The sequence below is a fragment of the Myotis nattereri genome (genome assembly GCF_964212035.1).
Source record: "Myotis nattereri genome assembly, chromosome: 12".
In the NCBI taxonomy this organism is placed as follows: domain Eukaryota; kingdom Metazoa; phylum Chordata; class Mammalia; order Chiroptera; family Vespertilionidae; genus Myotis; species Myotis nattereri.
Genome location: NC_138087.1, coordinates 54,101,612 through 54,121,783, shown reverse-complemented (window position 1 = coordinate 54,121,783; position 20,172 = coordinate 54,101,612). Strand labels below are relative to the sequence as shown.

Sequence of the window (20,172 nt, the reverse complement as noted above, 5' to 3'; positions counted from 1 at the left end):
TCTGGTGTAGCCTGAAGGACTTCCTGCCCAAGGAGTATGTGAAGCAGAAGGGAGAGCGTAAGATCTTTCAGGTGAATGGGGGCGGGAAAATGTTCGGGATGGCCTGGGAGCTTTGCTGCTTACTCCTACTGACTAATGGACCCCTGCCCCTCCCCTCTGCTCCCACTTTGCTTCTACCCACCGTGCTGTGCTCCCGCCTTTCCTGTGCCAAGGAAGCAGGCGACTTGGGCTTAACGTCTCAGCTCCATCACTGTATTTGCCGTGGGATGCAACTCAATATTCCTGTTTTCTTTTGTTTACCTCTCACATGGGCTAACAGTACCTGCCCTGCATAGGGTTGATAGGAGAATCGTATGAGATAGTACACCTGAAATTACTGTGAAAAGTACGTCTTTGTACAAATGTAAGGTGTTATCCGCACTCTGAATATTCAGCCCCAAAGGCCATCTATTTGACCTGCTTCCTGACTGTCCATTCATGCCTCCAGAGTGTCTGCCAGTTCCTTACCTGTGTCCCTTGAACTTCGCTCCTGCAGATCCTTTATCAGCCCCCAACGCTTCACCCTCTCATTTCTCACACTCTGCACTCCCTCACCTTTCCTTTATCCCCCTAATACTCTCCCTTACAGTTAACATCCCAACCTAACTCCTTGTCTGTGGCATTATCCTCCCAGAGTTTGCTAAATCTTTTTCATTTCATGCTCAAAGGCACACAAGAATTGTGGAGAGATGAGTGAGATTGAGGCCAAGGTACGCTACGTAAAGCTAGCCCGTTCTCTCAAGACCTATGGTGTCTCCTTCTTCCTGGTTAAGGTGGGTTATGGACCTTCTCACTGCCCTCCTTGCTTCCACTCTCACCCTTGCCTATCTGAAAGTCGGATCCTGCCCTCAGTCTCGTTTCCCAGCATTCTCTACCTAGTGAAAGCTTGCCTGTTGTCAGTTCTCCACCACCTCATCCCTCCCTACCCTTTGTTTTCCCTCCCTTTCCCTTTTCCCTAAAGTAGCCTTGTCCTGGGCCCATCCATAGACACCCTAGTTTAGCGCTCCCGGCCACCTCAGCACCCCCTTGTGGTCTTAATCTGAACTGTCGGCTCACTTCTCATTCAACCTCTGACCTATGACACCAACACCAACAGGAAAAGATGAAAGGAAAGAACAAGCTGGTGCCCAGGCTTCTGGGCATCACTAAGGAGTGTGTGATGCGAGTGGATGAGAAGACCAAAGAGGTGATCCAGGAATGGAATCTCACCAACATCAAACGCTGGGCTGCCTCTCCCAAGAGCTTCACCCTGGTGAGCCTGGGGGGCTCAGGAGAAAGGGCTTTGGAAATTCCAGAGAATGGGCAGCTGCAGAGGTCTTTCCACCTCCCTCGGGGCAGGTGTACTGAATGCAACTCCAGATAAAAAGGAGAACTTTGGAACTATTGCAGGAATATGGAGGTTAAAGTAGAGGAGAGACTCCTAGAGAGTTAGGTGACGTTTAAATGAAACTTGCTCATTAAGATAAATAGAACAAAATTGTAAATGTTAAACTGAGATCACAGGAAATGGGGAGAGGGAAGAAAAAGGTGATAGAAAACATGCCTTCCCTCTTTTAGCAGCAACTGTGCACTGTAATATTCCCCTCTGGCTTTATATTTTGGTGTTATGAATTGAAACTGATACCAACTTGACGAAGTGCCCTAATGAGAGAAATTAGTAAATGCTAGTTTTCAGTTTTCAAAACGTGCTAACCTTCAAGTGTGGTCATTTAATGGTAAATGTTAGTGTCCTTCTAATTTTATTACCCTGAGAGAAAAGAGTTCTCCTAAATAGCATGTGTAGCATAAAGACCACTGCTCAGAATAAAATATTTCCCTCCAGTGAGGGACATAGAGAAATAGGAGATAGATGAAAATGGAGAAATAAAATGAGGCAAGCTCGTCTTAGAGGGCTGTTGGCGTGGGAAGAAACCCCATCAGCTAGACCTTGGGGCTCCCATCTTGCCCTTTTCCATCCTGGACAGATTACCAAGCTTTCCCACTGAGCCCCTCCTTGTCACCCTAGGATTTCGGGGACTACCAAGATGGCTACTACTCAGTACAGACAACTGAGGGGGAGCAGATCGCACAGCTCATCGCCGGCTACATAGATATCATCCTTAAGAAGGTGAGCACCCCCCACCAGCCTTCTCTTTATCTTCCTGTACCTTCTCCCCAAGCTGCTCCGTTAGAAATGGGGACCCAGATTCTGAAAAATGGCTGACTGGGGGGGGGGGGGGAGTTTGCCTTTTCCTCACCTCCTCTTCCTTAACTCTTGTTCCTTTTTTCCTTTCTACAGAAAAAAAGCAAAGACCACTTTGGGATGGAGGGAGATGAGGAGTCTACTATGCTAGAGGACTCTGTGTCCCCCAAAAAGTACGAAGGGGGTCGGGCTGATCCCATCCTTCAGGGGCGGGGAAGGCAAGCCTTGACCCCACATAGTGTTGCGGGGTGTGGAATACTTAGAGCGGTCCTGTAACAAGTCGAAGGCTGTAAGGAGACCTCACACACCACCCAGACCGCAGGCCCTGCGACGGCGGGAGAGCCGGTGGGAAGGGCATGAGAGGAAGAAGGCCGGAGTGCTCCTCAGTGTGTCCCCTCTCTAGGTCGACAGTCCTTCAGCAGCAGTATAACCGGGTGGGGAAAGTGGAGCATGGCTCTGTGGCCCTGCCTGCCATCATGCGCTCTGGGGCCTCTGGTCCTGAGAACTTCCAGGTGGGCAGCATGCCACCTGCCCAGCAGCAGATTACCAGTGGCCAGATGCACCGAGGGCACATGCCTCCTTTGGTAAGAGCCCCCCCATTGCCACCACAGTTAGCCCCGCCCCCAGCCGCAGCTGGGCCCAGCCCCAAGCTAGGCAGTTTCTTCCCCGTCCCTATTTGTATTCCTCTCCATGGCCTCAAGTCCTCACATACCTTCTCTCTGTTCCCTCGCACTCCTCTCCTTGTAGACCTCGGCCCAGCAGGCACTCACGGGAACCATCAACTCCAGCATGCAGGCTGTGCAGGCCGCCCAGGCCACTCTGGATGACTTTGACACTCTGCCCCCTCTGGGCCAGGATGCTGTGAGTGTGGGATGGAGGAGCAGTCAGCCGTACTGAAGCTGGGACTCCAGGGAACAGGGTTGGGGTTCATCAAAACAGAGCAGATCTTGAGGTGTGTTTCTCTTTCTCTCAGGCCTCTAAGGCCTGGCGGAAGAACAAGATGGATGAATCAAAGCATGAGATCCACTCCCAGGTAGATGCCATCACAGCCGGTACTGCCTCCGTGGTGAACCTGACAGCAGGTAGGCTGCACGCCGAGCTCACTGGGCGGTGGGTTAGGAGGAGGGCGAGCGTGTGCAAGCATGAGTATGACAGGCTCAGGCGTGACTGCACCTTGACTCATGGAAGGGACAGTGTGACGTCTCTCGGGACACGTGTGTGACCGAGTGCCTGTGACCGTGCTCCTTCCCAGCCGTCCTCTAGTCTGCCCTGCCTCTCACACATGCCCCCTTCCTCCTCTCAGGGGACCCTGCTGAGACAGACTATACTGCAGTGGGCTGCGCAGTCACCACGATCTCCTCCAACCTGACGGAGATGTCCCGTGGCGTGAAGCTGCTGGCCGCCCTGCTGGAGGATGAAGGCGGCAGTGGCCGTCCCCTGCTGCAGGCAGCCAAGGGCCTCGCAGGCGCAGTGTCAGAACTGCTGCGCAGCGCCCAGCCGGCCAGCGCTGAGGTCAGGGGCCATGGGATGGAGCTGAGGAGGACAGAGGGTTCAAGCCCAGGGAAGAGGGGACAGTTCTAGCCACAGGACGAAAGTGTGGGAGCCCTGAGCACGTAGGACCCATGGGCGTGTGGGCAGGGATTGGCAGCTTCTGACTGGTGTTCATTCTCCACAGCCCCGTCAGAACCTGCTGCAAGCAGCTGGGAACGTGGGCCAGGCCAGTGGGGAGCTGTTGCAGCAAATTGGGGAAAGTGATACTGACCCCCACTTCCAGGTTGGTGACTTACCCAACCCCCAGAACCCCAGCTCCTAGGAGGTGACCTCTGATCCTGAGTCCAGCTCCTAGCCCTGCTCTCTGAATTGACCCCTCAGAGCCAACCTGAACCTGTCTCCAGGAATGATACTGGGAACCTCCAATCCTTTTTTAGGGGATGAGAATTCAGAACCTCTGAATCCAAACTTAACCTACTAACTAGTTCACCCTTGGTCCTCATTGATGATATTTTTTAGCCACCGGTCCTCTTTTCCCTTTCCTTCCCATACATAACCCTGGCCCTAACTCGAGGACATCTTAAACCCCTGCCATCCTTTAGGCCTTACCACCCTGAGGACACTGTTCCTCTAGCCCCTTCCCCACCCCGTGCCAGTTTCCAGTTTCCTCAGTTGACTTGTCATCCTGGATTTCCCATGCAGATATGTGCACCCAGAGGGTCTGGGGTTCGATCTCCCCACGATCCCCCCACGGTAACGGCCTCTGGCCTGGGCCTTCCCAGCTTTGTCCTCTGAGCCGCATACACTCGCTTCTGCACCTCTCCCCCAGCCTCCTGGGGAGCAGGACATGATGGGAGATGGGGAGGCAGGGCTTGGGAAATGGGATCAGGGATGGTAGTGCAGGGACTTGTTCCCAAGACTCCAGGGTGACTGCTCCCAAGATGGAGAAGAAATGAAGAAAAGAAGCTGGGGATGAGAGGGACCCTCTAAAGTACCTCCTCTGTCCATCCCCCTGTAACAGCGCTGCCCTTCCCTCCCATCGCCGACCGAGTGTATCCGCCTCGCACATTTCTCCCTTGGGTGTAGGCTCTGTTTCTCTCGGTGTGGGTTCTGTCCTACTGGGTGCTCAAGGCAGGGGCTTGGGGTAGGTTCTGGTTGCTTCTGCATACTGTCCTGTGATTGGAGTCAGTGGGAATAATGAACCAGCTTACGCCTCCGAGAAGGGTCCAGGGATCCAAGCCTGATCTCAGGCCAAGCTGACTGCTTTTCTCTCACAGGAGGTGCTGATGCAACTAGCCAAGGCCGTGGCAAGTGCTGCAGCTGCCCTGGTCCTCAAGGCCAAGAGTGTGGCCCAGCGGACAGAGGACTCAGGTCTTCAGACCCAGGTTATTGCTGCGGCAACTCAGTGTGCCCTGTCCACCTCCCAGCTGGTGGCCTGTACCAAGGTGAGTCCCAAAGGTTGCTCTAGCCCAGCGGTTCTCAACCTGTGGGTCACGACCCCTTTGGTGGTCGAACGACCCTTTCACAGGGGTCTCCCTAGACCATCCTGCATATCAGATATTTACATTACGATTCATAACAGTAGCAACATTACAGTTATGAAGTAGCAACGAAAATAATTTTATGGTTGGGGTCACAACATGAGGAACTGTATTTAAAGGGCCAGAAGGTTGAGAACCACTGCTCTAGCCCATGCCAAAGGCTGGTGCTGCCACCCACACAAGAGCCTCTTATTTTATCTCTTTGGTTCCCGTGGTCTCATTACCCAACCCAGTGACAAACACCCCACCTCATGACTCCTTTCCCTTGCCTACAGTTCTGACATTTAGCTTGCCCACAGGTGGTGGCACCTACAATCAGCTCACCTGTCTGCCAAGAGCAGCTGGTGGAGGCCGGACGACTAGTAGCCAAAGCTGTGGAGGGCTGTGTGTCCGCTTCCCAGGCAGCAACAGAGGATGGGCAGCTATTGAGGGGGGTTGGGGCGGCAGCCACAGCCGTCACCCAGGCCCTGAATGACCTGCTGCAGCATGTGAGGGCCCATGCGAGTGGGGCTGGGCCTGCTGGCCGTTACGACCAGGCCACTGACACCATCCTGACTGTCACCGAGAACATCTTCAGCTCCATGGGTGATGCTGGTAAGGACACTACTCCTGGGAAGACAGAGAAGCCCAGTGAGGTTCGCCGAGCCCATTGGACATTCCCTTGCAGACCTGCCACCTCCCCCTAAGGACTCAGCACAGGAGACTGGGTTCCCCGTCTGTAAAGCAGGAGTAGAACCCCTGCTCTGCCTTCCGTGGCGCATTGAAGAATATATGAAAGTGTATATAAAAACATGGAAGGTGGCATTAGGCACTTTACCCCACCCATCACTCCCTAAAGCCTTTACAAAACGTGTCTCATCCTATTTGCTGAAAATACCCATGGAAGACTTTCCCCTCCCATCGAAGCCCACTGGGAAATATGTTTCTCTCCAAGATCCTAGATCCAGAAAATAATAACTCCAAGTAAATCACTCAAGAATTTCTCCCCAGTCTCTATGGTCACAAAAAGCCTCATCTCTGCGTTGTCTGCACCATTGTCCTGCACCCCTGTCACCTCTCGGGTCCTCACCTGATTGTGCCGTCCCCTCAGGTGAGATGGTGCGACAGGCCCGCATCCTGGCCCAAGCTACCTCCGACCTGGTCAACGCCATCAAGGCTGATGCCGAAGGGGAGAGTGACCTGGAGAACTCCCGCAAGCTATTGAGCGCTGCCAAGATCCTGGCTGATGCCACAGCCAAGATGGTGGAGGCTGCCAAGGTACAGAGACTTCTGTGCAGACTCCCAGGGTGGGCCCTCAAGGGAAGTAGACCAGTCCAGACGGTCACCCTCATCTGATGGGGAGACCCAGGTGAAGCAGAAAATACAAGAGAACAAATACAGAAGCTCTTAGGAAGTAAATATGTCCCTAAGCTGCTGGTGGACGGTGGCCCAAGGTTCCAGCCAGTATGATTCCCAGAGTCCTTGCTGCCTGATTGGCAGCTGTATCCTTTTTCTTCCTTTGAGTCCAAGGTCTGCTGTTTCTGCTTTTCCCTACTTTGCTGCCTGGATCCCTGTGCTTCCTGGTCTCTCCTGTGAATGCACATAGGCCTCAGCCCCAGGGCCTCCGCTGCTAGCACTGCAGGGACAAAGCAGTAGGACACGGGGCACAGGGTGCAGGGGACCATCAGGAAGAAGCCAGAAGACTCCCCGCCCCTGGGCTCCAGGTGTTTCACAGTTTGCAGGAGTAATCAGGTCCCCTGCTTTGGTATTCCCGAGGTCCCTGCTCCAAACTGCATTCTTGTCCCAGAGAGTGCTGCTCACCCCATTTGCCAGTGGGATTTTGTAGAGTGGGGGGAAGAATATGATCTCTTCCCCAAAGAGGAAACGAAACAGTTTCACCTAAAGAAGGGGTTTCAGCATCCCCAAGGGAATCCAGGGCCCACTTCAGATTTCCCCTCCCCTGGCCCGAGAGGGCTCCTCTCAGTGGTGATCATGACTTCAGGAAAAGTCTGATTCTGGAGAGGTCAGAGCAGAGCTTATTGAGGGTGACGGCTGTCTCCCTCCACCTCTCAGGGAGCAGCTGCCAACCCTGACAGTGAGGAGCAGCAGCAGCGGCTACGGGAGGCAGCTGAGGGCCTACGCATGGCGACTAATGCAGCTGCACAGAATGCCATCAAGAAAAAGCTGGTGCAGCGCCTCGAGGTGAGGCTGGGAAATGAACCAGGAGCAATTGTGTGCATGCAGTGGGAGGACTGAAGCTGGGAGGGACCTGTGAAGAGAGTCACTTAATATTTCCTTGGAGGATGGCATGGGCAGGATAGGCCAGGGACTGGGTATGGGAATGCCTAGGGCTTGTCCTGACGACTCCTTCCTCACAGCACGCAGCCAAACAGGCTGCCGCCTCAGCTACGCAGACCATTGCTGCAGCCCAACATGCAGCCTCCACCCCCAAGGTCTCTGCTGGCCCCCAGCCCCTGCTGGTGCAGAGCTGCAAGGTGAGACTCCAGGAAGCATGGGGTGGGAGGAAGTGTGGGAGGAGAGGGACTTTCCCCCAGCCTGGGGATGGGGGTGACTGTCATGACATTTTCATCTACAGGCTGTGGCAGAGCAGATTCCACTGCTGGTGCAAGGCGTCCGAGGGAGCCAAGCCCAGCCTGACAGTCCCAGCGCCCAGCTAGCTCTCATTGCTGCCAGCCAGAGCTTCCTTCAGGCAAGGCATCTTCTCCCCACCTCTCAGACCAGACCCTTCCCACCCTCCTGTGTCCCCTATAGCTCCCACAATTTAAATCTCTGCCTGTAGCCTTTGTCTCAGTACTCAGCCCAGATGCTCACCACGTCCTATCATCTGTCCTTGTACAAAGCCCAGAGGAAGGATGGTGCCCTTAATCTGCCTACCTATTTCCCTACAGCCAGGTGGGAAGATGGTGGCAGCTGCGAAGGCCTCAGTGCCCACAATTCAGGACCAGGCTTCAGCCATGCAGCTGAGCCAGTGCGCTAAAAACCTTGGCACCGCACTGGCTGAGCTCCGCACCGCTGCCCAGAAGGTATGGGAGCTGGCTGTCTTTTTGGAAGATGAGGGTGTAGTCCTGGGATACTGGGGAATCTGCAGAATAACCTAAAACAGGAATAATCGCGTAACCTGAATCATCAGTGGGACATAGCGGTACCTCGTACATCCCAAACCCCCATGTCATTGTAGGCTCAGGAAGCATGTGGGCCTTTGGAGATGGATTCTGCACTGAGTTTGGTACAGAATCTAGAGAGAGACCTACAGGAGGTGAAGGCAGCTGCTCGAGACGGCAAGCTTAAACCCCTACCTGGGGAGACAGTAAGTATGCTCAAGATCTTGTTCTTACTCAAACCCTGAAGTCTTTCTTCCCACCTATGTCCCAGAGCTTCCCAGACTGTCACTTACCTGCTGGCTGCCCCCAAGTAGCTTCTCAAGTGCCCCCTTCCCAGTCCCCCTTGTATCTGATCTCCCACCTCTGAGACTCCCCTTTTATCCCTAGATGGAGAAATGTGCCCAGGACCTGGGCAACAGCACCAAAGCAGTGAGCTCTGCCATCGCCCAGCTGCTGGGGGAGGTTGCCCAGGGCAATGAGAATTATGCAGGTCTGTGGGTAGGGCCCAGAATGGGCATATGGTGAGGGGGCCGGGGGAGGAGGAGCTGGATGAGGGATGGGGCCTGGCAGAGGAGACCACTGGGACCAGGGCCTGGTAATAAAGGGTTCCCCCCCCCCCCTTCCTTCTTCTCCTGGCTTCCCAGGTATTGCAGCACGGGATGTGGCAGGTGGACTGCGGTCCCTGGCCCAGGCCGCTAGGGGCGTAGCTGCCCTGACATCGGATCCTGCAGTGCAGGCCATTGTGCTTGACACGGCCAGTGATGTCCTGGACAAGGCCAGCAGCCTCATTGAGGAGGCAAAAAAGGCAACTGGCCATCCAGGGGACCCTGAGAACCAGCAGCGGCTTGCCCAGGTCAGGTATTGGGAAGGGGCCACTTCCTCCCTCACCCCCAGATCCCATGAGAAGGCCCACTCTGATGGGCAAAGCCTCATCTGCACTGACAAAGGCACAGCTTCTCAGGTCTGCTCCTGAGGTCTGGACCCCACCCTTTCTCTCCACCCTAGCACACCTCAGTTAGGCTGAGGCAGGGACAGCTAAACACCAAGTTTGGGGAAGTTGATCGCTGTTACTTGATACCCTAACTTCAGTCCACTCAGCTACAACACCCCCTTTCTCCTTTCACTTTCAGAGGCAGTAGAGTGTCCCAATGGGAGAGGAGGGGATCTCCCAAATTGTTTCCATTTTGACACCTCATCCCCTTCCTGCCTCAGGTGGCTAAAGCAGTGACCCAGGCACTGAACCGCTGTGTCAGCTGCCTCCCTGGCCAGCGAGATGTGGATAACGCCCTGAGAGCAGTGGGAGATGCCAGCAAGCGACTCCTCAGTGACTCGGTAGGAGGACTCGGGGCTTCTCCTTTCATCTCCAGGCCTCTCCCTGAGCCTGACTTCCCAGACTTACTCCCTTCCATTGCTCCCAGGCTCTGGGCCCACCTCCCAGCACTCCTTTACCAAGTTCTCCCTCGCATTCTTGCATCCGATGTCTCTCTGACCCTGCAGCTTCCTCCCAGCACTGGGACATTTCAAGAAGCTCAGAGCCGGCTGAATGAAGCAGCTGCTGGGCTGAATCAGGCAGCCACAGAACTGGTGCAGGCCTCTCGGGGGACCCCTCAGGACCTGGCTCGAGCCTCAGGTCGATTTGGACAGGACTTCAGCACCTTCCTGGAAGCTGGCGTGGAGATGGCAGGGCAGGCTCCGGTAAGAAGAGGGTTAGATAAGGCACCTGTGTGACCAGGGAGCCCTTTCCTGCTCCTGGCTCCCTCCCCTCCCCAGTCTCTAGCAGTACTTGAGTGTGGACAGAAGATACCTTTTAGAGACAGGTAAGAAAGGACTAGACCATCTGTTGACTTCCTCACCTTCAACAGAGCCAGGAGGACCGGGCCCAGGTTGTGTCCAATTTGAAGGGCATCTCCATGTCTTCAAGCAAACTTCTTCTGGCTGCCAAGGCCCTGTCCACAGACCCGGCTGCCCCCAACCTCAAGAGTCAGCTGGCTGCAGCTGCCCGGTAAGCAGGAGCTGGGAAGCCCAGCCCTCGAGCATTGGAGAGACTGGGAAAGGGGCATTTCACGAGATGTCCCTGGCTTAGAAGTGGCTCCATACAAAAGAGAAATAGCTAGAGACGCCCATGTATATAGGACCCAGGAATGATGACCTGTGCACCCATTCACTGAACTCTCTGCTCCTCGCAGGGCAGTGACGGACAGCATCAACCAGCTCATCACCATGTGCACCCAGCAGGCGCCGGGCCAGAAGGAGTGTGACAATGCCCTGCGCGAACTGGAGGTGGGCACTTGGCAGGGTTGAGGTTGAGGAAGGTGTTCCGGGTTTGGAGTGAGAGAGGTGTCTTACTTGGCTCTCCACCTACACAGACAGTCCGGGAACTCCTAGAGAACCCAGTCCAGCCCATCAGTGACATGTCCTACTTTGGCTGCCTGGACAGCGTAATGGAGAACTCAAAGGTAAATGCCGCTGGGAACCCAGGAGGACAGGGCAGGAATTGAAACTGCCCAGGGGTTGCTCTACCCCACTGATGACAGAAGCTGACTCCCCTGACACCCTCTGTTCCTCAGGTACTGGGTGAGGCCATGACTGGCATCTCCCAAAATGCCAAGAACGGGAACCTGCCGGAGTTCGGAGAGGCCATTGCCACAGCTTCCAAGGCCCTCTGTGGGTTCACCGAGGCAGCTGCACAGGTTATTCTCAGTGGCTCCTGGAATGCCCCTGCTTTCCCTACCCCACCTCCTCACAGCCTGACACACGTGACGTTTCCCAAGCCGACTCTGTGGAAACGGGTTCTTTATCCCTCCTTGAGTACAGAGATTTGTCAGTAATCATAGAACACCAACAGTTACGATCAGTGCCTCCCCGAACCCTGGTGCTTTGGGTTATGATTACAGTGTCTAACACTGGGCCTTTTCCAGCCCTCGCTTTCTTGGTATGTACTAATTAGCATATGTCCATAATTTTTCACATAATTATTACTTTATTCAAGTACCAATGACTAAATTTCCAGTTATCTGAGTTACCACTTAACTTTGCCTTTTTCCACATTATAAAATATAAAACAACCTGTGGTAGCTCTGAAAATATTTTGCTTTGTATATGAATTCTTAATACTAGCTTGAGAGTTCATCATCTTGACTTAAAGGCCTGCCGTCCAGCTCCCTCAATCTCCCCTCGCTCCCCTTCCCTTTTCTGTTGGGTGGCCTGCTTTAAATGGCTTGACTTATTCTGGAAGAGCATGAAGAGGAAAAAGCAAAGCTATCATGTGTTGAAGTACAAACCAAGCCTTATGATAGTTTTCCAAGCATACAAAAATTTTGGCAACCATCACACCCTTTCCTCTCTCCAAATCTCCGAAGCTTGGAGGAGTTGTAAATGTTAATTAGCCTAATGACCTCCATAGTTTTAGAACTATGTCTTTAAAGAGGCTTTGCATGCAGGGGGTGGGTTGGGGAGCTTTCTATACTGTCACTATAGTTTACACACACCTTTAATTTAATTTGTTAATAACTTAGTGATGGTTTAATTTGTTAGTAACCATTTCATTAATATTGTTTAATAACTTAAGTTGTGAATACCTAATTTGTATTGTTTATTAATATTTCTACTCATATAGAACCCCGGTCACTAAACTTACTCCTACTCTCCTTTGTCCCCACTGTGACTATTTGATTCCTACCTGAGGAATATTCTTTATTCCTCACCCTGAATTTCTCTCTCCCCAGGCTGCTTATCTGGTTGGTGTTTCTGACCCCAACAGCCAAGCTGGACAGCAAGGGCTGGTGGAGCCCACACAGTTTGCCCGTGCAAACCAGGCAATTCAGATGGCCTGTCAGAGTTTGGGGGAGTCTGGCTGTACCCAAGCCCAGGTAACTCAAGGGAACAGGTACCATGGGCAAGTCTGGGAAAGGATACTGAGCCAGGATGGACTGGCCCCATGGGGAAACGGGAGATGCAAGGCGTGTGGGGAAGGAGACGGCAGAGAGCCATCTCTCAGCTTCCACACAGCTTCTCTTTGGGTCACTGTCTTTTCCTGCCACATTTCTCATCATTCTTTCAGTTACTGCTGAGTTCACAATTACTCTGTAGATGCTCGAACTTACTCTCCTACTGACCTATTAGAAGTTCTCCATTAGTCTTCCTGACTTTTATTTCCCCCTCCCTCACACCCTGTTCATCTTTGGGAATCTCTGTCTCCCAAATCTTTCCTAATTAGATTTCCAAAGGTATCATTCTCATCCCCCAACCTATAGTGGCTCCTCCCTGAGAGTGTACCCTTCCCTCCTGCCCTCATCATGGTTTTTCCACGTGTCTGTCTCCTCAGGTGCTCTCTGCAGCTACCATTGTGGCCAAACACACCTCGGCACTGTGCAACAGCTGCCGCCTGGCTTCTGCTCGTACCGCCAATCCCACCGCCAAGCGCCAGTTTGTCCAGTCAGCCAAGGAGGTGGCCAACAGCACAGCCAATCTTGTCAAGACCATCAAGGTTCCCAGTGTTTGAATTCTCAGCCTTTCCCTGACCTGTCCAGTCTTCTCTCCACTGAGTCCCGCCACCATCATTCCCCAGGCCTTTACCAAATCCCGTCTTCCTGAGCCCAAGCCCTTTCCTCTTCTTACTGGTCATTACCCGCCTGTCCCCACACCTTGAAGCCCAGGGGGGAGACCTGGGCTTCACCTCCTTTGCCTACAATCCGTCCTGAGGGCCTCTCTGTCACCCACTTGCAGGCGCTAGATGGGGCCTTCACGGACGAGAACCGTGCCCAGTGCCAAGCAGCAACAGCCCCTCTGCTGGAGGCTGTGGACAATCTCAGTGCCTTTGCATCCAACCCTGAGTTTGCCAGCATTCCTGCCCAGATCAGCCCTGAGGTGAGGCCACGTGAAGGGAGGACTGATGAGCCAGCTGCCACCTCATCTCCTTGGGAGTCATGAGACTCACCTCCCTCCTCTCTTCCCAGGGCCGGGCTGCCATGGAGCCCATTGTGATCTCTGCCAAGACAATGCTGGAGAGCGCTGGGGGACTGATCCAGACGGCTCGGGCCCTGGCAGTCAATCCCCGGGACCCTCCCCGCTGGTCAGTGCTGGCTGGCCACTCCCGCACTGTCTCGGACTCCATCAAGAAGCTTATTACAAGCATGAGGTACTGAGGGGATAGAGAACCAGTGTGATGGGGGACATGCACTGTGGCAGAATGGAGGGGTGGGTGCTGAGATGCAATTAGATGGGATAGTGTCGGGGACACCTGCTGTCGGATTTGGAGGATACGGGGATAGATAGGCTAGCTTTGTTTTAGGGGATATTCTTGGTGGTAGAGCCTCTGATGTGTCTGTAGGGACAAGGCTCCAGGGCAGCTGGAGTGTGAGGCGGCCATCGCAGCTCTGAACAGCTGTCTGCGGGACCTCGACCAGGCTTCCCTTGCTGCGGTCAGCCAGCAGCTTGCTCCCCGCGAGGGGATCTCTCAGGAGGTAAGGGAAGCGGGTATGTGAAAGGTTGTGTCTGAGAAGAGAGAGGACAGACTTGAAGACAGGGATTCAGGAAGGGGATTCACAGAGACATCAAGAGGCTGCAACATGCCAAGGGGAGTTAGCTTGGTATGGAAGGAAGCGTGGGGTCTGTGCGAGCAGAGGGTCCTAGTCCAGGTCCCAGGCTCAAGTCCACTTCCTCTGCAGGCCTTGCACACTCAGATGCTCACTGCAGTGCAGGAAATCTCCCACCTTATTGAGCCACTGGCCAGTGCTGCCCGGGCTGAAGCCTCCCAGCTGGGACACAAGGTATTTGGGGAGACACGTGGGAGTTCCGGGGGTAGGGTGAAAGAGGGCACCTGGCCCCGCTGACCGCCATCCCAACCCCTGCCTCAGGTGTCTCAGATGGTGCAGTACTTTGAGCCACTCACCCTGGCTGCAGTGGGTGCTGCCTCCAAGACCCTGAGCCACCCACAGCAGATGGCACTCCTGGACCAGACTAAAACCTTGGCAGAGTCTGCCTTGCAGCTGCTGTACACAGCCAAGGAGGCTGGCGGCAACCCCAAGGTATTGAGGTCTGGGAGGGAAGGGCTGCTGGTTAGTGGTTAGAGGAGCAGGAGCAGGTCCGCCCTCCACTCACTCACTCTCACCCACAGCAAGCAGCTCACACCCAGGAAGCCCTGGAGGAGGCTGTGCAGATGATGACAGAGGCTGTAGAGGACCTGACAACAACCCTCAATGAGGCAGCCAGTGCTGCTGGGGTCGTCGGGGGCATGGTGGACTCCATCAGCCAGGCCATCAACCAGGTTAGCGTCTTGGGGTGCCTGTGGGCACTGAGGCTATCCAGGGCCAGGGTTCCTGAGCACAGTGGCAGAGACCCTGACGATCTTTCCCCTTCCCTCATTCTCCCCCTCAGCTAGATGAAGGACCAATGGGTGAACCAGAAGGTTCCTTCGTGGATTACCAGACAACTATGGTGCGGACAGCCAAAGCCATTGCTGTCACCGTTCAAGAGATGGTGAGTTTGGAAGAGTATAAGAGGACTGCCCTCGGGGAGCTGAGTTTGGACATAACTTCACCCTTCCCATCATTACCAGGTAACCAAGTCCAACACCAGCCCTGAGGAGCTGGGCCCTCTTGCTAACCAGCTGACCAGTGACTATGGACGTCTGGCCTTACAGGCCAAGCCTGCAGCAGTTGCTGCTGAAAACGAAGAGGTAAACATGGAAGCATCTGTGACCTTCCCCCTGCTCCTCACAGAGAACCCCAGTGGCATGTCCCTTGTCCCCATCATGTCAGCCTTTGTGGCTGTCCCACCCACAACTCCCTCTAGTCTTCATAGAATGAGAACACGCCCTCAGGGCCGTTCCACAGAAGAGCGATCAGAGCTTTGTGTGGGGACAGGCTCAGAGCCTGGAGGTACAGGGGTGAGGGAGACAGCCTGGGATGTGGGGTTTCCCCGTCCACTGCTGTGGCCTCTGCCAACCCGCTTCTGGGCCTGTGGCTGCTGCTCTGTTCTGCTGCGAGTCTGTATGCCCTTCTCAGTTCTACTTTGTTGCAGGGCCATGAAGCCCTTCCTTCCCTAAGCTCCTGGCTTTCCAAGAAAGCTAGTAATTGGATCTCAGCAAGACACACCTAATCCCCACCCCAAAACCCTCCACAACCACATATAGGCCAAGTTGTAACCATGGCCCTGTGATTTCAAATGCCCCCGCATACAGTGCTTCTCCACTCTCCTCTTCACTGCTTAACACCATCCTCACCAGCCGGTACCCACATGCTATTATTATCCATGTGTAGGAGGTGACCTCCTGTTGAAAGGATATGAAACAGGAAAAGTCTGTGCTGCGATGCATGTTTTCTTAGGTACTTGGTGACTCCTCCAAGCACAGTGGAAATGTCTGTGCCTCTGGTAAAACCCATCTCCCTTCCCCATCTGCTCACAGATAGGTGCCCACATCAAGCACCGGGTACAGGAGCTGGGGCACGGCTGTTCTGCTCTGGTCACCAAGGCAGGCGCCCTGCAGTGCAGCCCCAGTGACGCCTACACCAAAAAGGAACTCATAGAGTGTGCCCGGAAAGTCTCAGAAAAGGTGACAGTGCTCATCCATGGCCTCCAACCCCACCGCCTTTCCCAGCCCTCTCCTCTGTGCCTTCTCCCAGGCACCCAGTGACCTGCCACAGTCACCGTGTGACTACCCTCCCCTAGGTCTCCCACGTGCTGGCTGCACTCCAAGCCGGGAATCGTGGCACCCAGGCCTGCATCACAGCGGCCAGTGCTGTGTCCGGCATCATTGCCGACCTGGACACCACCATCATGTTTGCTACAGCCGGCACACTCAATCGCGAGGGTGCTGAAACTTTTGCTGACCACCGGTGAGGAGGGAATGGGGTCTCAGGGAGGCGGGGTGCGATGGGGCCTGGAGAGGCTGGAGGGCAAGGGACCTGAAGAGAGCTGACTGGGCTGGGCCTCCCTCAGGGAGGGCATTCTGAAGACCGCAAAGGTGCTAGTGGAGGACACCAAGGTCCTGGTGCAGAATGCCGCTGGGAGCCAGGAGAAGTTGGCACAGGCCGCCCAGTCCTCTGTGTCCACCATCACCCGCCTCGCTGATGTGGTCAAGCTGGGTGCAGCCAGCCTGGGATCCGAGGACCCCGAGACCCAGGTATCCACCGAACGCCCCTAATTCTGGTCAGATGCACTTCCTGTTCCCCCTTTTCCTCCCACAGACCAGAGCCTCTGCTCTCCCACACAGGTGGTGCTGATCAACGCCGTGAAAGACGTGGCCAAGGCCCTGGGAGACCTCATCAGCGCCACAAAGGCTGCAGCCGGCAAAGTTGGGGATGACCCTGCTGTGTGGCAGCTCAAGAACTCTGCCAAGGTTGGGGAGCACGAGCACCGCCGCGGGAGAGGGAACGGGTCCAAGTGCCTCCTCCTGTTCCTTAAAATGACCCTCCCCACTCCTCCGACACCCCTAGGTGATGGTGACCAACGTGACATCATTGCTCAAGACTGTGAAAGCTGTGGAAGATGAGGCGACCAAAGGCACACGGGCCCTGGAGGCAACCACAGAACACATACGGCAGGAACTGGCGGTGAGCACGCGTCGGGGCTGCAGGGCCTCGAGTCAGAGCGGGATGTGCGGGCTGCAGCTGCACCGCACATGTATTCACAGAAATGGAACCAGTCACACCCATTCCCCTCGCGCATCACCAGACTTCTCAAGTGGGCTACGCTCGGTCGTCCCCCCCTCACCTCTTCACTCAGCATTTTACAACTGTCTTCCTTCACCGCCATCCTCCCACTTCCTCCCGTCACAGTGGCCTACTTGCCGCTTTGGGGTGTGGCAATAAGCCTCTCTTTAAAACTCTTTCTTCCTTTGGCTTTCGGGACACTAGTTTTTCTCTTGCCTCTAACATCTCTTCTATAGTCGTCATTGCATCACCTTCAACCCAGTGAATGAAGGGGCCGTCCCCACATCGTACAGAGCCTCTTCCTCTCTTCTCTTTGGCAAATTCAGCCACTTTCATTATTGTTCTCTAAGAAGTTGACTCCCAATTCTGAGGTTAGTTATTTTCATCAGCCTGTTTGACATTAGCACCGGGGTGCAGTGCCCTCCAGCCAGCTCTCCTTCCTGACATGCTACTTCCTTCCTGTGGATGGTGGTAACAGCCTCCCAGGCATAAAGAGTCCTTCAGTCATCTTTGACTTCACTGCCTTATTCACCATATCAGGCCATTGCCAAGTCCTCCCAACTACCCTTCTCCATTCTCTTTCCTCTCCAGGCGCAGTCAGCACTCATTCAGCTTCCTACTCGCCCTCCCTCGTTGGGACTGCTACACCAGTTTTCACGGGTCTCCCTGCCTTAGGCTCTGGCAGTTCCACCTCTCCTCCTCATCTTTCTCACTGCTGAAGTCATCCTTCTGATAGGCTGTTTTCATCTCTAATTGGAGATGTCCAAGTGGAAACTTTTCCCTTTTTGCCTCCCGGGCCTGATTATTCCCTCATCCTTCCCATCTCAGGAAATGTCACCTGTCAGTAACTCAGTCCTAAAGCCAGAAACCCAGCTTTAATGTTTTTCTCTTGTTCCCCACATCTAAGTCCATTAGCAAGTCTTGATAATGCTCCCTCTGGATCTCCTTGTCTTTTCCCCTCATCTCTACCACCACCACCATCCAAACCATCATCAATCCTTAGTTATATTTATGCTATAGCCTCAATCGCATCTCTCATCTCCCTGCTTCTTTACTCACCCCCCCCCAATCCATTTTCACTACACAACAGTCAGAATTATCTTTTTAAAATATAAATTATATCATGTCACTTTACTACTTAAACCCTTTAGTGACTGCCTGGCTTCTGTGGTAGACTCACTCCTCACTCACCACGGCCGTCCCTGGCTCCTGCTGACTTCCCCAGGCCCACCCTGTCCCTCTCTTCTGTTCTGCACCCAGTTCCACTCCAGGCCCTTGCACTTGCTTCTCTCCAGCTTTTTGAACGTTTGGCCCCTTTCAATCCTTCAGGCTTCAGCTTCAGTGTCTGCTCCTTAGAGAGGCCTTTCCTGATCACCTGTCTGCAATGGGACCTCTTTTTTTTTAACCATATTTCTAAAAATATGTTTTTATTGATTTCAGAGAAGAAGGGAAAGGGAGAGAGAAATAGAAACATCAGTGATGAGAGAGAAGCATCAAGCGGCTGCCTCCTGCACACCCCACACTGGAAATCAAGCCGGCAACCCAGACATGTGCCCTGACCAGGAATCAAACTGTGACCTCCTGGTTCATAGGTCGATGCTCAACCACTGAGCTACACTGGCCAGACAGGACCTCATTTTTATTTCTCATCACAGCCCCCGCCTCCTTTCCTTCACAACCCAAATCACAGTCTTTAGCATTTCTGCTTATTTACTTACTTTTTGGTCTGTAACCAAAACTAGAATATAAGCTCCACAATAATAAGGACCTTGTCTATCTTTTTCCCCATTGCATCCCTAGCACCTCACACAGAATCTGCCACCTAACTGATCTTTAATAATTTGTTGGAGGGACACATACATCAAAATATTTTTTATTACTTCTATATATTATGTAAAATTCTAAGTTCCTTGGTCTGATATTCAAGGCCCCAACAACCTTTTCTCCACCATCTATATAGTCTGGAACAGCTGTTGCCAACCGGTGGTCCGCGAGGTCTGAAAGGTTGGCAACCGCTGGTCTAGAATGAGCCTTAATACTGTCCCACTTGATATCCTGGGTGTTCACATGCTACCATTTACCAAAAATACTCTTTTGTCAGAGAAAAGGGGGCCTTTGAGACAGGTTCAAGGGGTTTGCCTGGGACAAACTGCCATTGCCCATTGCTGTTCTGGTTGCAAGCCTCATGGGGTCCCTTAAAGTTTAGTAGATGCATGCCTGTGGGGGGAAGAGGAGGGAGGAGGGAAGCGGGAGGAGGAGGTGCGGGCATGCTCCCAGGAGGGAGAGCGTGCACCTCTGGTAGCTGTATCTCTTAAGACCCCAGTCAGTTTCTTCTTGCCCTACCTCAGCCACTCACCCCTTCAAGGCTTCTTTGCAGTTTAGGAATAAAAACCCACCTCAAAAGCTGCTTCCTTAATTTCAAGCAGACCCTCCCCAATCACTTCAGTCAGAAATGATGACCAGCTGCCTGCTATTATATTAGCTATGAATGTGTGAACTTCTCCCAGGACTTGACCTACCATAAGTACTCAGCGAATGCTTGTTGAGTGAACACAGGGATGAATGAACCAGATTACCTAAGTGGTACATTGTCTTATAGTCTCACTGTAAAATTTTTCTTCTTGTTCTGCCCCAACAGGTCTTCTGTTCCCCAGAGCCACCTGCCAAGACCTCTACCCCAGAAGATTTCATCCGAATGACCAAGGGCATCACCATGGCAACAGCCAAAGCTGTTGCTGCTGGCAACTCCTGTCGCCAGGAGGATGTCATTGCCACAGCCAATCTGAGTCGTCGTGCTATTGCAGATATGCTTCGGGCTTGCAAGGTAGGAACCCTGGCAGTGAAGCAGCTTTAGGGCAGAGTATGGTAGGGGAGAAATTACAGGGGTTTGGGGGACCTGAAGCTCTTTGGGATCCTAGTTAACATATTACTCTGTGGTATAGGAAGCTGCTTACCACCCAGAAGTGGCCCCTGATGTGCGGCTTCGAGCCCTACACTATGGCCGGGAATGTGCCAATGGCTACCTGGAACTGCTGGACCATGTGCTCCTGGTAAGGAGGAAGTTTCCTGCTCCTCATACCAGCTTCCCTGAATGCACAGTCCTCTTGCCATATGTCTCAGACCCAGCTCTCTAGTAATTTCTTTCAAATCTCCTCCCACCCCATCAT

The 20,172-nt window shown here is 53.6% G+C and overlaps 1 protein-coding gene across 1 annotated transcript in view; it reads left to right on the top strand.

The window, feature by feature from the left end:
- Positions 1-20,172, top strand: part of TLN1 (talin 1) — a 31,507-nt gene that overhangs the window by 8,230 nt on the left and 3,105 nt on the right. Inside the window, exons 8-50 of the mRNA XM_081103548.1 lie at positions 11-71; positions 708-812; positions 1,136-1,291; positions 2,045-2,146; positions 2,318-2,394; positions 2,625-2,805; positions 2,969-3,082; positions 3,195-3,303; positions 3,525-3,733; positions 3,897-3,995; positions 4,990-5,157; positions 5,553-5,847; positions 6,344-6,510; positions 7,306-7,434; positions 7,611-7,727; positions 7,829-7,942; positions 8,142-8,276; positions 8,432-8,560; positions 8,742-8,844; positions 8,999-9,207; positions 9,567-9,686; positions 9,852-10,049; positions 10,217-10,356; positions 10,541-10,634; positions 10,721-10,810; positions 10,922-11,044; positions 12,080-12,223; positions 12,679-12,840; positions 13,080-13,220; positions 13,310-13,491; positions 13,684-13,816; positions 14,021-14,122; positions 14,210-14,380; positions 14,470-14,619; positions 14,730-14,831; positions 14,911-15,030; positions 15,760-15,906; positions 16,023-16,189; positions 16,293-16,476; positions 16,567-16,692; positions 16,790-16,906; positions 19,644-19,829; positions 19,948-20,055. Coding sequence (XP_080959674.1) covers positions 11-71; positions 708-812; positions 1,136-1,291; positions 2,045-2,146; positions 2,318-2,394; positions 2,625-2,805; positions 2,969-3,082; positions 3,195-3,303; positions 3,525-3,733; positions 3,897-3,995; positions 4,990-5,157; positions 5,553-5,847; positions 6,344-6,510; positions 7,306-7,434; positions 7,611-7,727; positions 7,829-7,942; positions 8,142-8,276; positions 8,432-8,560; positions 8,742-8,844; positions 8,999-9,207; positions 9,567-9,686; positions 9,852-10,049; positions 10,217-10,356; positions 10,541-10,634; positions 10,721-10,810; positions 10,922-11,044; positions 12,080-12,223; positions 12,679-12,840; positions 13,080-13,220; positions 13,310-13,491; positions 13,684-13,816; positions 14,021-14,122; positions 14,210-14,380; positions 14,470-14,619; positions 14,730-14,831; positions 14,911-15,030; positions 15,760-15,906; positions 16,023-16,189; positions 16,293-16,476; positions 16,567-16,692; positions 16,790-16,906; positions 19,644-19,829; positions 19,948-20,055 — 5,986 coding nt within the window. The remainder of the gene's footprint in view (positions 1-10; positions 72-707; positions 813-1,135; positions 1,292-2,044; positions 2,147-2,317; positions 2,395-2,624; positions 2,806-2,968; positions 3,083-3,194; positions 3,304-3,524; positions 3,734-3,896; positions 3,996-4,989; positions 5,158-5,552; positions 5,848-6,343; positions 6,511-7,305; positions 7,435-7,610; positions 7,728-7,828; positions 7,943-8,141; positions 8,277-8,431; positions 8,561-8,741; positions 8,845-8,998; positions 9,208-9,566; positions 9,687-9,851; positions 10,050-10,216; positions 10,357-10,540; positions 10,635-10,720; positions 10,811-10,921; positions 11,045-12,079; positions 12,224-12,678; positions 12,841-13,079; positions 13,221-13,309; positions 13,492-13,683; positions 13,817-14,020; positions 14,123-14,209; positions 14,381-14,469; positions 14,620-14,729; positions 14,832-14,910; positions 15,031-15,759; positions 15,907-16,022; positions 16,190-16,292; positions 16,477-16,566; positions 16,693-16,789; positions 16,907-19,643; positions 19,830-19,947; positions 20,056-20,172) is intronic.